This window comes from Myripristis murdjan, chromosome 21 (assembly GCF_902150065.1).
Source record: "Myripristis murdjan chromosome 21, fMyrMur1.1, whole genome shotgun sequence".
Classification (NCBI taxonomy): domain Eukaryota; kingdom Metazoa; phylum Chordata; class Actinopteri; order Holocentriformes; family Holocentridae; genus Myripristis; species Myripristis murdjan.
Window position 1 is genome coordinate 27,833,770 of NC_044000.1, and position 18,073 is coordinate 27,851,842.

The following is an 18,073-nucleotide window of genomic DNA, read 5'->3' on the forward strand; positions in this document are numbered from 1 at the left end:
CTCACAGCTTGTATCATATTTGATAATCTAACCATGAAAACTTTTTATTTTTTTAAGCAAATCTCTTAGTTACACTAATATTATTCATGTGAGGCAGCATTATCCAGGTGGTGTAGCTGTTTCTTTGAAAATAAAAAACTCAAGTGACTGGCGGGGCCGGTGGTAATGATTTGCAAAGCAGCGGCCCATCAGCTGACCGGACTGGCTGTCAGATTTGTGACGTACCACATGTTGCCGCTGAGAGAGATACGGCTGTGGCCCAGCGAAGGTTTGAGTCTCAGATTTTAAGGAAGTGCCCAGACACCTCTCCCTTTAGCAGACGAGTGTGGAAACACCTCTCTAGTGACAAACTTTACACAGATACAAGCGAGTGTAGTGAAGGTCACACATTTTAGGGACCCATCTTTGAGAAGAGGGGTTCTTAATGCAGCAGGACCATCAAAACGTGAAGTTGCCTTGATCATTTTTAATTGTTTATTGAATTAAATTAGTCACATGTGGTGTAACCCACAATTTGTACATTTTTACTAACTTTAATTTAAATGACGCTTGGAGCTTTGCTTTTGATTAATTTTGGTTTTTATCCCTTGATCTGAACCTTCATCTACTGGTGTATGCTCACTGTGTGTATACTCATATCTATCTATCTATCTATCTGCCTTAATGGGAGACATGCTCATCAGTAAACAGATAATGTCAAGTCCGGCTCTTGTTCTCAACTCCCCACAGAATTGCAGGATAATTAGCGGAGGTGTCCGGACAATGATGAATGTTGAAAAATACAGTTATGATACACCAATTTATTATCACAGCCTCATGATAAATGCATTTTTCTTGTGAGGTAATGAGTGTTTGCTGACCTAAGGTATCTCCACAAAATATAAATCAACTAAATTAGTCTGAGACGAGATAAACACAGATCCTGGGTCGGTGTAAAAGTCATCGATACTGCACTTTCACACTCATGATTAAAGTGGTCGTGGGGAGGCACTGGTTGAGTCTGAGGATCACTGACCTCAAAAACTCTCCAAAAAACCCACAGATAACATGGGAGAGGAGAAGAAATCTCAAGGACCACAGAGAGGGGAGACAACTTAATTTTTGCACTGCAGTACCTGCCGACCCTGTGGGCAAATTATCAACAACAACACTGTAAAATTACAAAAGAAAACACACTAGCAGGCAAAAATAAAGAACAAGGCTGTGTCCGAAATCACTCACTCACTCCTTCCTCCCTACTCACTCTATAGGGAATTCAGTGTAGTGGACTATATAGTGAACTCAATAGCGGACCGTTTCGGACACTACTTTGCTCGTTGTTCGGCGCCGTTCTGCAATGCATGATGGGATATATTGCCTGGTTAATGACCATCGGATGTCCACTACATTTCGCGGTGGATTGTGGGACACATCCAGTGGACTATATAGTGAACATTAATAATCACTAAACATTCAGACACCCGTACAGAATGGCGTAGTCACTATATAGTGGTTAGGGAGGGATTTCGGACACCGCCCAAGTCTCACAGTTTTGTATTCCAGGTCAAAATCTTGTTTTTCTTCAAACAAAATATCTGTCAGTGTGATGAAGTAATCCCACTTGTTTCCAGAATTTTCATAATCATTTTCTTGATCCCAGTGATCTGATCTGCCTTATTCTGCCTTGATTCAACATATTTGTAATCCTTGTAAAACATTTTTTTTTTTTTAAATAAAAAGTGGAACTGCATTGGAAACAATAGGGATTATTGCATCCCACTGGCACATTTTTGTCACTTATTTTAAGCAAAAACAGGATTTTAACACTGATGATGACACTACCTTGCTTGTTTTCATTTCATTTCATTCAGTGAGTGAGGCATGTTCTTAATTTTTTTAAAAAAGAAAAAAGAGTCACAGTGTGCGATTGGGAACAAATGAAGCAGAGCTCTCCGTCGTGTACATCAATCAATGTTTATTTCAATTTGATTTTGCATCAACATATTTTCAATTCTTTTTTTTTTCCTTTTGTCCAGTAATTTCTATTACACTAGTATAATATCAATAAGAACGAAAGGTGGTAGAATTCATTTAAACAAGACGAACTTTGCTGCCATCGTTGACAAAACCAGAGAAATGCTTGGTCAGGATACTACAGTGTGAAGAACTACAGAGTTCCAGTGATTTAGACAGAGCCAGAATACCAGGTACAGTACCAGCAGTAACAGGTACAACATATACAGAGAAAAATATCTTAAGAATGTCGCTTTTTTCTCTTTTTTTTAATCTTTTCTTTTTTGTTTCTCTTCACTCCCAGGGTTGAGCTGTACAGTCAATATAAAAACCAAAAACATACTAACAAAACACCCTGTCAGTAGAAGTCAGATTGCTGTTTTCAGTTTTTTTTTTAGTTGTTTGTTTCTTTGTTTTGTTTTATTCTATTTTCTCTGCCATTGAAAGTCAAAGTTAGAACTGCACTTAACACAAACCTCATCGACGGTACAGAGACGGTAGAGAAATAGATCTTTTTTTGTTGTTGTTGTTGTTGTTGATGTTGTTGTTGTGTTCAAGACCACACCTCATTTGACCAAAGACGATGGACAGACAATTCTTAAAATCCATGTTGCTCCGCTTTCAGATTTCAGTCGACTCTGAGATGATTTGGTGATGTGTCTGCGAGAGGGTCTCACCAGCCTGAGAGGAAGCAGGCAGAAATGACTAGCAATGCTTGTTTGTTTGTTTTTTAGGTGTATGCGTGTGCCATAGTTCATATTTCGCGTGAGAGAGTGACGTCAGTAGGATTATGATACAATGCTTGGTGTGCGTTTATGCTCTGTGTGCCTGATGTGTGAGATGGACATCGATAATCCGCCATCTGCTTCTCGGGAACTTTCAAAATACGAGACAGTAAACACGAGCAGCCTGCAAAAATCTCCTCCTCACTTAATGCCTGTTTGCCAGTGTCGACATGTACAACACAATCACAATATGATACACCACGATGTATCATGAAACATCTCTTTTGTTTTTAACGTACAAGAGCCCATCATCAGCAAAGAAGGGTTGGGAACAAGAGGATATCATAGTCATTGAGAAGGACAGAAAGAAAAGTCTGACATTTTCCTTCAGATCAGTTCAAATCAAAGTCTTCAATGACTGACTCGCACCTGAACATCACAGCAAAGAAAGAAAAAAAACAAGAAGTTACTTCTCATTTTACTTCTCATTGACTTTCCTGCTCAAACACAACAGTGACGATTAAGTGGATGTGACACTTCAGTGAAAAATAAGAGAGTGAGAGCCATTAGAAGCACTGTCGGAGGTTGAGATGATGCAGGAAAAAAACGAAAGAGGAATATTCTGGTCGTCAAAACATGAAAACACAAAACCCCACAAACACAATATTTAAAAGAGAGATAATTTGTGATGGTGCAGGACAAGGAGGGAGTTTCATTCATTTTTTGATTGCTTTGGCAGAGAAAGAAGTTTTTAAATCGGTGCATGTGATGCTCTCTCTCTCTCTCTCTCTCTGTCCCCCCCCCCCGCCCCCCCTCCACACACACACACACATTACCCAATGGTTCACCAGACTCATACGTACAGTATGACAAAGGCAGCTGAAGATTCGAATGATGAAAAAAAAACAAAAAAAAAAACATAAAAAAAAAAAACTCTTTCAAACAAAACCAAGTCAGTCACCTACTATTGCCAGCTCCAAGGACTTTGTCTCATCTACTGTCACCAACAGGAAACACATCATGACTACCACATATTAGCTCTTTGTTAGTTAGTTTACAGTGAGGGGAAACACCCATCTTGATTTTTATGGCACGTGAATAATCAATACATGTTTATAGACAGAAACACACTCAGTCCAGACCTCACAGGGATCAGCTTTTAAACTCTTTCAACCACCAAAAAAAATATTTTCCTAACCTTTCACCTTTCATTTCAAACCAATCTGTTCTCTGCTTTTCTACAATTCTAGTCAGGGATTGAAACTATTTCTTGTTGTTTAATGCTTAGTAAGCAGCAGCAGCCAAACAATGAAAGTAGTGTAATTAGATTGTGCAGAATTAGGTGTTAATATTTCTGTTTTGTGTTGCTCTGTGCGGACCAAAGTAATTGGTAAAGACTTTAGCATTAGTCTCAGTGTGGAGTGTGAAGAAAGCTAATTTCGTCATTGTTATTACTGTGTCAAGTAATAAGTGCTCATACTGAAAATCTGTGTGCCAGAAACCAAATGAAATGAACCAAAACGTTAAGAAAAAAATTATAATTATTATTAAGAAAAAGTAAAATTTGGCTTTATAGCAATGCAGGTATATGTTTCCCTTTTTATATATAGTTTTTCTCAATATTTCAAAAAATATAAAGTTTCTCATAGTTTCTCTTGTTGGCTTATATCTTTAAATAAAAGGTTTTTATTTTTGTATCTCCTCCTGTTAAAGTAGCATGCTGCTTTTTAATATGGCAGTTTGATATTTTTAAGTCATCCATTTTTGTTACATGCATTTCTTTGTTGGTTTCTTAACGTTAGAGTATCTACACAGTGAGGTCCAGGAAACCCACCTGCTCACATCGCACAGGCACACACACACACACACACACCCACACTCACACACACACACACACACACACACACACACACACACACTGATGGACTATTTGGACATCAGTAGTCCCATTTCCAGTCCCTCCAGTGTCACCATCCTCGCTCGCGGTCCGTCTTACTACACGTCTAGACAAGTAACTAACCTGTCCTAGTCCTTCAACAATGTGACAATGCCGTGCGCAAAGACAGAGGCCCGTAAAGACAAAGTCTCTCGTGTGTCTCTCTTGATTAATCGCTCTCAGCTGTAGAGTGAAGGTCCTTGTCCCGGCGTAAAAGCTCCCAGCAGGCCAAGGGCGGCCTCAGCCCCCCCGTCCCGCCATTAGAACTGGTACCACTTTTTGTCCTTGCACTTCAGCATCAGCTGGAAAAAGAGAAAGTACACAAGCAGGTTGTTGTCAGTGGTGAGAGAAGCTGTTTATCAATATTTCAGTTGCTGTTAGTTGCTACGGCCTCAATTAACTTAAAGATAGGAAAAAAATCTTCATCTCAACCAGTTATTTAGTCTCATATTCAGCCTTTTACAGCAGTGAGATCCGACCGAGTGATTTGATTGGACAGGAGGCGGCATATGAGCTTAGTGTCAGGAAATAATTTTTGTTCAATTCAGCTGAAGCTTGAATTCTGATGGGATTTATTTATGTTGGCAGAGCCGAGAATTGATTAAATAAATATCACTCAATCTGTTGTCACTTATTACTGTTAACAAATAAATGCTGCCGTTAGTAAAACTGTGAAAAAAGCAATATTACACTTGAGGGCGTGCTTCAGGACGAGGCTATGGCTACATGTACCATTTACTGTTATTCAGTATAACAGCAGTCCCTCTTTTGTGATATGTGCTTAATTAAAAATTAAAAAAAAAAAAAAATGTTCCAGTGGTGAGATAATCTGACATGTTTCCAATGCAGTTTCACTTGTTTCAGGAGTTTTTCTGGATACATAGTATCCAAGTATAAATATGTTAAAACAAGGCAGAATAAAGCAGATGAGCCCAATAGCATCAAGAATATAACACTTGATATATAATAAGTGGGATTATTTCATCTGACTGGTAGATTTTTTTTTTTTTTACCTTTTTCAAAGGGAGAAGGAAGCGCTGCATGGCTTTAGTGACTCACAGGTGCTCTTTATTCGGCCAGGTGAATTATGGAAATCTTGCTTGATATTTATCTTTAGGTACTGCAGACAACCATGGAAAATAAACTAAGGCACTCCATCTTTGGGTGAAGCAATAATTTATTCTTTGAGCATAATTTCATATTTGACTCGATCTAAGAATAAAAAAAAAAGAATAAAAAAAGAGTGCCTTAGTATTTTTCCTATTGTCTGCGTTATCTTAAGATTTTTTTACCTTGATTTAAGAAAAACAAGATTTTCACACTGAAGATGAGACACAAATGACCCTGAGGTGGAGAGTTTTAGCATTAACCCTGTGTATCAACTGGAAGCTAAAATTAAAAACATCTGATATATTATTTTTATATTTTATTTGATTTGAAGGAGACAAGTTAGTTGAGTTGTAATTTTTTCATTGTGTTTTGACATCTAGCCTGGTTTACGTAACCCTAACCCTCGCTCCCAACAGTTCTTATGTACCTCGTGGGCGTGTTTGGAGAAAGTTTCTGCGCTGGTCATCATGAGGGCGGTTCGTTCCTCCAGCTCGCCCAGCCTCTGGCCTCTCTCGTCCAGGGCGATGCGGGCCCGGGCCAAGTCGCCCACCACCCCACCAGCTGCCGCCTTCATGCCCTCCACCCCTCCCTGTCCCGGGATGTGCTGGGCCAGACTCCGAGAAGCCTTCCCCGCTGCCGCCTCCCCAACTGCAGATGTCAAGAAAAAAAAAGGCATTTTTCCTCACAAAATGTTTCCTTGTAAAACAGTGATGAATCATCCTGCCTTTTTAAATACTGACTGAGAAATTTAATGTGGTATTTTTCAAAGTGTAAAAATTGAATTTGGGAATAAAATCTTTCATATGGCTGAAGAGAAAGAGACAAAATAGTGACAAAAACATACATAGCTCCTCTCTGTCGAAGGTCTGGGCATTTCCTCCAAAAAAGCCCTTGAGGAAGCCTCTGTTCTGGGCTTCAGGCGTTTCTATAGGCGTGAACAGCTCTCCCAGCATTTCCTGAATCAACAGCAACAAAATAAATTAATTAATGAATGCATGCATGCAATAAAACAAAAATCCACAATAACTTAAACCCTGCAGGGGTGGTGCCTTTTTGGAATTGTAGATTAGAGCTTGATGGAGATCTGAAAATTTTAGCCTGATCCAAACTGGACAAAAAGTCCAAGGGATAACACTTTTTAACAATCTCACTTCTAAATTTGTTAATTATACAATTATCACAGTTTTTCAAATAGTAATGTTGTGTACCATAGGTGGGGTGCAGAATTTTACCAGCCTTTGTAGGAACTGCTATAATGCCCAAACATGCATAAATACAAGAATGATTTTTTCCAACTAAACAAAAATAAACTAGAAATCAAAGTCTTAATCTGATCTGCTGTTGACAAACTGGAGGCTAAACCAAGTCAGACGCTCAGTGACCAACATCTGCCTGCAGGTGGCACTATGGCAGCATCATGTTGACGACGACTCCATCTCCACTGACAGCTGTTCTCATTGATGAGAGTCACAAATAAACACGTCTACAAAACAATGCACACACACACACACACACACACACACATACACACACACACACACACACACACACACACACACACACACACACACACACACGCCTCAGCAATCAGCTCTGTGGAGCTCAAAGCTCACAAGTGTGAGATTTCACTTCAGTGGCCCCTGTCAGCACCGGCTTCACCAAAGGTATCAGTTATGGTTCCTGTTTGCTTCCATCAATGCTTCTCCGAACTCACACAGCCAAGCAAATATAACAAGCAAGTTACTAATCAAGCAAACACACACACACACACACACTCAGATGCAGAAGCACTTAGGCCTGCATGTCCTACGCATGGCTGCCTTTCACGAAACCAAACAGCCATATTGTCAGACCTTGCATGCCATGTAGATGCATGCAAACATGTATATTTGCATTCAGTGGCATAGGCTGAATACACGTTCCCTCGCATGTAAGGAAGCAACATGCACAGAAAGTATGGTAGCTAACCTGCAAGTTGTCACACATCTCCTGGCTGTATGTGATTCTCTGGATCTCTGTGGGCGAGCTGAGATAAAGCGCTTGCCCCCCATTGGTGAAGCAAAACGTTCTAGCGATGCGCATGTCTGTCAGCGGCAGGTAATTGACGTCCATCAGCGGTCTTAGACTGGGCAAGCTGCGGGCGGAGTGATGGCAAATAAAAGACATGTTAGACAGATATCAAGACCGTCTGCATAATCGAGCCTGCATCGCTCGGCAGCTGTGAGCTCAGAGTAAACCAGACCAGACATCAAAGCTGCCACTAATGAAGTCAAAAGTTAGCAGCAGACAAAAATAACTGCAAACACAGAAATCAGGTGTCAAAGTAATTTCAACTAAAAAGCATTGGCAGAACACGGATCGCTGCCAAGACAGATGAAAGCATCCTGTTGATGATGTACAAAACTTTGTACTTGTACTTTGAATAAAAGTAATTTCAGAGAGCGCATGGTCATACCTGAGGGTCATGACGTGTCCATTGGCACAGAAGCAGGCCAGGCAGACGCTGTTACACACAGATACCACATCGGCCCGCAGCACAAAGGACGACTCTGTGATATTGTGGACAAAGAGGCAAGACTGGGAAGGCATCAGGAAGACTTTGGCCTGCCTCTCGGAGCACACCACAGCCAGATGTCCCTCTCCAGAGGCGTCCTGGGATGACGACGGTGAAAAGTTCACCAGCTTGCGCTTGCGTGGTCGGTCCGGGTCCTCAGGGGCGTTAAAGTCCCGCCAAACCTCGTACGGATTGTGGATGAGAGCACCCATGCAGTCCAAGAAGGCAAAGCGTAAGACCGAGCCCTTCAGCATCAGGACTGCGCCTGGGACAGATCGGTGGAGGCACAGAGAAGAGGATAAGACATATGTGGCCTAAAAAAATAGGAGGCTTCATTTCCCCTGAGCGTCTCTTTTTATTGTCACCACAGCCTTATATTCTTTCTCACTGAACTCCGAATGTAAATTAAAGTTAAATTGAGAGTCTCTGTATGAATGGGTGGTATATATGCTCTGCTGCTGCATGTAAACTGGCTCCCAGGCTCATTGAGTCTGCACCAAACTACCCACAGCAATCAAAATAGCTCTAGAGAATCCTTATTTATTGTGAGCCACTTTCATAAAGCGTCTATTTTCAGTTCCATGTTGTGAAACACTCACACAGCTTACCATATTCACAGCTTGGAGCTTCCCTGCAAAACCAATTGTCTGCTGTTGGCTATGAGTAATCTATTACGTGTTGTCTAAGCCAAATTCTACTTTGTACTGGAGTATCAGACATATTTACTGTAAAAGAGACCAGCCACTATGCAAAGCCACAGGATTTCTTAAGCCGTCATTGCCCTCAGAGCACTATGAAACTACACAGGAAGATTTGACCAATGTTCATGTCTTTCTTTTATTTTTATTAGTTTATTTTTTTGCAGGAACTAAACCGGCCAACGTTAACGTTCCCTGAACAATTACTGCTTCAAAGGACGCTGACCAACATGTCTGTTGCTGTCTTTACCTTGAGTTGCAGACATTTTCCTTCACATAGCAGGCTTTAGAGTACCGGGACTGGTAATCCATGTCTGAAATGCTCAGACCAATTTACTTTAGTCACCACAAATAACTGAGGTGGCTAAAAGCACCCCGGCTCTGTAGCGTAGTAGAGAACTAATGTCAGATAATGTTAGCCCTCAAAGCAATGGTGCATTACTGATATTTTGCAGCCAACAATTGTAACTACTATTGTATTTAACTATTTAACGATTTAACTACTATTATTCAATATATACTGTATATGTAGTTTTCCCGACCACTCACTACATCATTCATATTGATTTTTGCCAGCCTCCTTTTTGAATTTCAAACATTTAACTGATGCTCTCATTCAAAGCAGTATGCAGTGAGAGGGGTTGTTGAGGTTGGGTGCCTTAACCAGGTGTCGGTGCTCATGCAGCTGTTGAAGAGAACAAAGCTATGACCTTTAAAAGCAGCCACATAAAAGGATCTCACAGGGTTCTTACAATGCGTTTAGTGGAGGATGGTTTCAATCCATCAGCCTCTGGAGTTTGGACCCAACATGCTTCTGCTATGCCTCTCTATTTTTAAACATGCCAGATAGTGCTTAAGCCCACATACTCCCTCCACTTCCTCCAAATCATCCGTGCTGAGCACAGATGGGCAGCAGGGTGACTTTCAAGTAGCTCGCTACTGTCTCAGTGTAAGAGTAAGAGTTCTTGCAATGACCAAATCCTTAGGATTTGAATTCTGCTCTTTTTTGTAATGTCAGTATCTCATCGTTAAATTAATTCTGATACCTTTGTGGAATGATCATAAACAAATTAGACCATGCGATGACTCATAGCTTCTGTCTCACCTCAGTGTTATTAGCTGGACTTTTTCAAAAATTGAGACCTCATTACGCATTAAATCCTGTTGCTTCCTCTTTGCACGAAGGTATCTCTTGCTGTTCTGAATCCCAGTTCTGGATGAGGTTACGGTCAGGGTTAAGGTTTCCCAGCTGTCATACTAAAGCGAGATTAGAGACTGCGTAACAGGGAGTGTGACTTGCCCAGAACTGCAGTGGGATTCATAATATCACCACCTGTCTCCTGTCCCTGGTATTGTTTTCACTCTCTCACTCTTCATTTCATACAGTCAGCAAACTTTATGTTTTATGACCTCTGCTTTTTTTGAGTACAAAGTGTAATGCACTGAGGGTGCTGATCTCCTCTGTGATTATTTGTGATGCTACACAAATGTCTCAGAGTTAATGTGGTAATGATTTATTGGTGCTAAAATGCAGTTAATCAAGGTATAAAAAGGAATACAAGATACATGAAGGATTCATAATATTTCCAAGCAGGTTAACAGAGACATATCTGTTGCCCATAGACTGTATTTACATGAAGTGATTTTGTTTGCATTGTATTTTATTTTCAATGTTGTAGCTAACTAAACAGCACAGGCCATTCCTAATCTCTATCCCAAAGCAAGACGACTTAAAATTATGGGTTAAAATAAAGTCCTCACTGGGTGTCATCACTCTCACACTCGTTCCTTGTACAAATTTGCTTATCAAAGTTTCCCTGCTAATTTCCACAAGCCTTTTAATCCCGGGCTGACAGATCAGGTGGTCCCTGTCCTGCACCTGCTTCCTTAATTCTGTTTTGGGTCCATCATTCTTCTTTTGGCATCCACCTTCATATCAAACAACCTTTTTTTTTAAAAAAAAAAAAAATAATAATAACATGTACTGCGTCCGTTGCAGTCCAAGCCTCGTTCTTCTTTACAATTTGTCATGCAAAAGTGGTGACAACTGCAATTTTTGACCTCTACCTCTGAAAATATTGTTTGAATTTCAGCTTTGGTAAAGTTTTTCCTTCTTTACCTTTTGTGCACAAAGTAAGACAATTCCTATGTACATATTAGTGGATGAGGCTCATCATGTCTTACCACTGGGGCCAATGGTGACGGGCTCCTCCAGCCTCTCCTCCTCCTCTGTGGGGATGGACATGGGGATGAGGAGGACCACGCCCAGGCTGGTGCCCACCCACAAACAGGGTGTAGGCAAGGCATCGCTCTTGCGGCCGTAGGACTCCCCAAACTGCAGCGTGGTGACGGCCTCCTTGGTGTCCCGGTCGATGCTCGACACGCTGGAACTGCGTGAACGGCTGAACGAGTTTTCACGGCTCTCTGAGGCCGCCGCCAGACGCGTCACGCACCAGGCAGACGGAAACAATGAGAGAGCAGGGAAAGAGAGGGAGATGGAAAGACAAAAAGAAAAGAGAGAAAAAAAAAACAAGCGAGAGAAAAGCAGTGTTGGACGATAGAAATTTATGCCAACATTGTAAGAAGGAGAGAAATCAAGCAAAGTGGAACAAACAGAAGTGAAAGAAGAACGGTGGGATGGAGAAGACAAATAGGTAAAAAGAGAAAAAAGTACACAGTGAGGTGAGAGAATGAGAGAAAGAGATTCTAAAAGTCAGGTATGATTTGCATGTACTGTGTAATTAAAGCACTGTTAGAAAAAAATGGAAAACGCTACTAAAAGATACACAGAGAAGCAAAATAACCAACCGTGACAAAGACAGAGGGGGAGCTGAACAAAAACACATTTTCAAACCAACACTGCACACACACACACACAAACACACTCTCTCTCTCTCTCTCTCTCTCTCTCTCTCTCTCTCTCTCTTTCATGATAACCCAGCTGTAATGTTTGGTCACAGTTCAATCAACTAGGAAAAAACATAAGTTATGACTCATTCATCTGTGAATTAATGAGAACAAATGCAACATGTAGGGAGCTGTGGGTTCACTGGGTTGATTCCTTTTATCCACTGATTTTCACTCACTGTCGGCTGATGAGATTTTATACTCAGAGGCCTGGTGACAAACTCAGATTTTATGTGGATGTGCATACACTCATCCACAAACACACACACACACACACACAATAATGCATACACTAACAATGCTAAATACGAAGCCTTCTTTGACTAATTTTAATTGTGGCCCATTCATGTCCTCCATTATGTATTTATAGCTTTTGCCTCCGTCATAAAAGTATTTCTGTATGATTCCCGCACTTGTCAAACATTTAGAGCCAGGCAACGTGCTGTGCTGCCTTCACGGGCTAATGTTAACACAGACTGCAGACTGGCACAAAGCCCAAATGTCCACATGTCATTCTGAAAGGGAATCAGACGTTAACAGGAATGAAAGCTTCGCTGTGCTTGACAACACCTGAGAGCATCATGAGACGTAAGGAAATCTACAGGGGCTGTGGAGGGACAAGCATGCAAGAGTGAATGCTGCCTGCAACACACAGACTATGCACTGTTTCAGAGCTGTAAGCTTGGACATGCTCTCCTGTAGGCGACACAGAGTGCTTGGAGTGAACAGCACAGGTGAGTGTTTGGACCCGCCCTCCCACCCGGGACAAGAGCCAGTGCCTCTGGGTATCCTTTGGACGAAACAGGGCCACAGGACGGACGGACTGACGGGACGGACGGACTGACGGACGGACTGATGGGACGTATAAAAACTCAGCAGGACAGCGGGTGGCAGGTCGGCGGTCGACGCCCCCTTACCTCTCTCGCTCCAGCAGTAGGGGCTGGTGGTGGTGTGGTGCTCGTCATGGGAGTACATACTGACTCCGTGTAACTGCTGAAGCATTGCCCTCCTGGATGTATAACCTACTCGTCCCCCACAACATGGACCCCGTACAACAGACCAGAACACCCGGCCCATCCCAAACAACCCCCCCCCAGAAAACACACACAAACACACACAGCCAGCCAGCCGGGACCGGCAGCACACGAGACAGACAGATGAACAGCGATGCCAGTGAATCACAGAGAAGGAGAGAGAGAAAGATGCAACTGAGCGAGGAGAGACTGGTTAGAAATTACACTGGCAGAGAGAGAGAGGGAGAGAGACCAAGAGGCAGGTTGTGTATTTTCCTTGTGGCCGTGCAACCTCCGTCCACCCACCCATCTCTTCTCTCACCTCTCTTTTCATCTGCTCAACAAAACACTGTCGACCACACAAGAGAGGAGTAGCATGTTTCTGTGATAGAGCCTCACAAATCCAGCCACAAAACACATGAACGCTGTTTAAAAACAGGAGTTGGTGATTCACATTGTGTTTCTGGTGCCGTTTTGTTGTTTGAAAATGTATTTTTGTTGTTTTGCAGCTAAATATCCAAAAGTAAATCCAGGTACATCATTGAGTGATAATCTCAGCACAGCAAAAATTAAGTTTAACAGAAATATTCACTGCCTGGGTTCAGTTTCAACCCCCTAAAAATAAAAGAGCAAGACCATGTTTGTTCGCTCAACAATTTGCAGCGAAGTTAGACGAACATACAGGGAGAAATCCAGCACAGAAGAGCTCTCGTTTTTGTTCCATTAAGATCTATTGTAGCTGCAGTTGCTCCCTGTGTGGATTGTGTTTGACCAAACAGAATTACACCTTAATACGACAATACAGCCACAGAAACCCAATCTTAGACACCAATCCCTGTAATCAAACAGTGTTCATGTGTTTTACGCTGCATTTTATTTTAAAGACGTCTCTTGTCTGCCCGTAATCCACCGTGGCGGATTAAAAGCAGGTGTACAACAGTGTTGCACAATAACCAAAATTTCAATACTGGATCAATAATAATGCAGAGAAAGACTAGATTCCAGTTTTGAATTTTATAAAATGACCATTTCAGTTGCATTTCAAAATCATAGCCAGATGACAAAAACGTCTAGACTGGAATAGTAAAAAAGACGGAGGACTGGAGGACAGCGGGCACCAGTCTGGCTTGAGGATATGGACTGCAGCAGTCAGTGCAAGAAACAGCTGAAAGTATTAAGTTATTGACCAGCCCAAGTGTCATTAAACCAGATCAAATGTGGAAACCCACTTCTTGATGTTTCTTCTTGTGATATCGTAGTATTGGATTGTAGGTTCGGTTAGGTTTAGTGCTGGTGCTGAACTCAAAATTGTGGCGTTGTGACAACACGGCTGTACGATGCCATTGGCAACCGCAGAGACAAAATTGCTTTGTGCTGCGAGGCTGTGCCGGGCGATGGCGAGGGCAGCAGCAGCAGCTCAGTTTTGCAATGTGTCGCTGGGGTGTGTTTCAGATTCAGAAAACTTTACGCTATGTGACAGAGCCTGTGGGGTGTTGGCTAATGAAAGTCAGGCACAGTGGCGCTCTGACAGGACACAGGGACCCCTGGGTGCCCCTGCAGGGAGCCAGAGGCAAGGAAGGGAGGGCTGGGGAGGAGATAAGGGAAAGGAAATGAAGGGAGGGGAGGCAGAGAGAAGGCAGACAGCCTGTAAGGGTGAGACAGACACATTTACTTGTACACAGACAGAAACATGCACATACACACCCACACAGACAATACAGAGACAAGGACAGACGCCTATAGGCTATGCCTGACTCTTTGTTCGATGCTTTCACTATTTCTCTGTGCCACCAAAGCTTGCAAACAGAGCTGAAAAGAGTCTGTTTTGAAAGCTAGAAATCTCAGCATTTCGCCAAGTAATCACTGAGTCATTGGTATTGATCAACCCTATCGACCACATGCAGAAATGCAGTGCTGGTAAAAGTATTCTGATCCTTTACTTAAGCAAAAGTAGCAGTATCATAATGGAAAACTGCTCCATTAAAAATAAAGGTCCTGCATTGAAAATGTTACTTACAGGTATTGAAGAATTACCCGTAAAATGCATTTAAGTATATGAGAAGTAAAAGTCATCATTATGAAGAAACTTAAATTATTGATGCATCAGCCTCTAAGAAGTATTTTAATGTCGTAGCTCCACATCCTGCTGGCTAGTTTCCACTATAACGATGCATTAAATCTGATATTTTCCATTTGAAATGTTGTGCAGTAAGACTATAAAGTTTCACTAAATGGAAATACTCAAGTAAAAAAAAATAAAACAGTGCCTACAAACTGTACTTAAGTACAGTACCTGAATAAATGTACTTGGCTACTTTCCATCTCTTCAGATATTTTCTGGTTATTTTCTGCGACGGGCAGTGAAAGCTTCACTTATTGCATGTTTAACTTCTTCTTGTGAAAACTGAGTTACTGATGTTGGAGGTGAGATCAGAATGCAGCCTGATATTAGGTTTACACTATCAGGAAACAAGGCTTCACCTCCTCCATCCCTCCATCCCCATTAACAAATCAACCGCTGATTATACCCTGTCTCAATTTTACACCATTTACAGTATTCATTGATTCTCCTCTGCCATATCCACAGTCCTCAGGCAATTAAATCAAGCCAATTATGTCATGCATCTTCAATATTTAATGGGGTGTCTGACAGAGATGGGAGCTGTGGAAGTGTTTACTGTACATTGTGCCTGGCGTCCCTTGCCATTTGCCTCCTTTGTCGCCTTGCCTGATACGCGGGCCTCATTAGCAGCGGCCTCAGCTCTCGTACTGCTTGTTGACCTTTAATTATTCCAGTGACCCTGCTGGGTGTGCGCTGTAGTGAACCAGTGCCACTGATATACAACCGAGCCAGGGGTGGGCTCTTTCCGAGACGAGCAACAGGGAGGAAAAACGTGACGGTCTGCGGAGATCCGACAATGGAGAGCAGAGAAAAGCGTGGTTTGTTAACAGGATATATCTTCACTTTTTAGTGTCAGTTACTTACTACATACCTGTTAAACTGCATTCATGTCATATGACAATAAACTTCAGATTGAAATGATGGTTGTCTGTTCAGCTGATGATAATTTGAAATCAGTTCAACATATCACTCCTTAAACTTGACTGCAGCAGTGGTTCTCAACACGGGGCTGCGGTCCTCAGACAGCACGGGGCTTGGAGTGATGGAGTGAAAAGAAGAAGAAACTAAAGTAAAAATGCAGAAACACGAGGAAAAAAGAAATGCAAAGGGTGGTTTTGAGACGCTGGATAATTGAAGTCAAATTGAAGAAGATGGACTTTCTGCATTGTTTTGTGTACAGATGGTGCCACGACGACGACAGGCAGCCACTCCGGGGGCTGTTGAAAGAATAAAAGCTGTTGCTCCGTGCGCCACTTTAATTTGCTGTTTTCTGCATAGAGAGACACTTGCTGCAAAGGAACTGGGTGGGGACTGGGTTGTCAGTGAGTTTTGGGTACTGTGGTGACATTAGGATATTTTCAACCACCCCTGCACACACTTTTTCACCTCTGCATTGATTTATTTCAGGGAGTTAGTCCATGTTTTGGTTACAAGATCCTTTCCCAAGAACACATGCTGACGTGAGAAGAATTGTGCGGTTTTCTATCAGACAAGACGCCAGAACTCGAGGAGGTTTTGAGGGATGAAGGTTCAAAACACAAACAGCATTAGCTGACATGAGCAAGCTGAAGCTTTCAAAAGGAAATTAAAACGATGGGGCAGTTGGAAAAGCCTCGATAGTAGGTTCTTAACTTTATGAACAGATGCACACACTCACAGGCTCTGTCCCAATTCAAAGGTTGTACACTACCTAGGTCATATTTGTAGGCTGCTTACGTCACGGCGGGGCGACAAGTGCTGTCCCAGTTCAGTTTTACTGTGCGGGGTCCTGCAAATGCAGCCGACAGTTCCAGCCTATTTTTGACTAATTTGCAGGATACACCTCCATGATGCTTCGAGGCCGACATCACAGCCTACTTCCCAGGGTACCTTTCAGTCCAGTTGAATTTCTGGACCAGCCACCATTGCTGGAATTATTAAGCATGTTTTAGACCGTCTTAATGTTTATATCATGACGTTTTGACAAGTTTTCATGCCTAAAATAAACCACCATAGATTCGGTTTAGCTGTTAACTGTATCTGAACAACGCCTGTAAATGCAAGTTTAGTTAGATGAGTTAGATATGCATTTTGCATGATGTTTCCATAGCAACCATCAGCGCATCAGGTACGTTACAATTTAGCCATGTGTACAATTACTTTAATTGGGATAGTTGCAATTTGTGGTGTCACAATTATCTTAATTTTCTGCATCTTGACAAAGACAAAATTAAATAAAATATATAAAACTACAGAATCAATGATGTCCATCTTGAAAGCGTTGAAGCTACTTATTGTTTTGTTTCATGCAAAGGTGTTCACCGACACACCTCCCAAACCTACTTCAGCATTTTACGCTGCATCACTCGAATGCGCTTCGGGAAGCCTCGATAATAATGACGTAGGAATCCTCCGCAGGCTACACCGTCCCAGTTCACTAAACTTTTAGTTCCGGTAAACTTGATATCGGCACCTACGTCGGACGCCTCCTACGTGGGGACCGTGGGCTGCGACCTAGAAGTCATCTAGCCCTTCGACTGAGACGGACGCACAGAGGCTGGATTTCAGGATCAAAAGGCAGGTAACATCATCGCAGCTGCTGAAAACTTTGGAAGAGTGTGAGGTGCTAACTTGCAGTCACAGAGGAGCAAGCAGCTTCTCATTAGTGGATTAGCACAACCTTCAGCAAGAACACGGAGCTACGACTTCCAGCCACCGTCCAAACTCTCCACAGAGCTCCATGACTTCGTCCGACAGGTCTTTTCAAATTAAAGCCAGCGGCAGAGGTGGCAAAAGTACTGACATTCTGTACTTATGTAGAAGTAAAGATACTTGTGTGAGAAAAGACTCTGGTAAAAGTAGAAGTACCAATTCAACTTCTTTACTCAAGTAAAAGTAAGAAAGTACAGGCTCTGAAATGTACTTAAGTACAAAAGTAAAAAGTAAAAATGATTTTTTTTTTTTTTTATTACCATTAATGATACATATACCTTTTTGATAACTTTTTGGCGAAAAAAAAGTTCAGGGCACACAAAAC

At 42.0% G+C, this 18,073-nt stretch overlaps 1 protein-coding gene across 1 annotated transcript in view; it reads right to left on the minus strand.

Moving 5' to 3' along the window:
- Positions 1-18,073, minus strand: part of stxbp5l (syntaxin binding protein 5L) — a 240,638-nt gene that overhangs the window by 14,595 nt on the left and 207,970 nt on the right. Inside the window, exons 24-30 of the mRNA XM_030080730.1 lie at positions 11,200-11,439; positions 8,219-8,582; positions 7,732-7,897; positions 6,608-6,719; positions 6,191-6,411; positions 3,537-4,955; positions 2,553-2,557 (exon numbers count right to left, since the gene is read on the minus strand). Coding sequence (XP_029936590.1) covers positions 4,914-4,955; positions 6,191-6,411; positions 6,608-6,719; positions 7,732-7,897; positions 8,219-8,582; positions 11,200-11,439 — 1,145 coding nt within the window. The 3' untranslated portion in view covers positions 2,553-2,557; positions 3,537-4,913. The remainder of the gene's footprint in view (positions 1-2,552; positions 2,558-3,536; positions 4,956-6,190; positions 6,412-6,607; positions 6,720-7,731; positions 7,898-8,218; positions 8,583-11,199; positions 11,440-18,073) is intronic.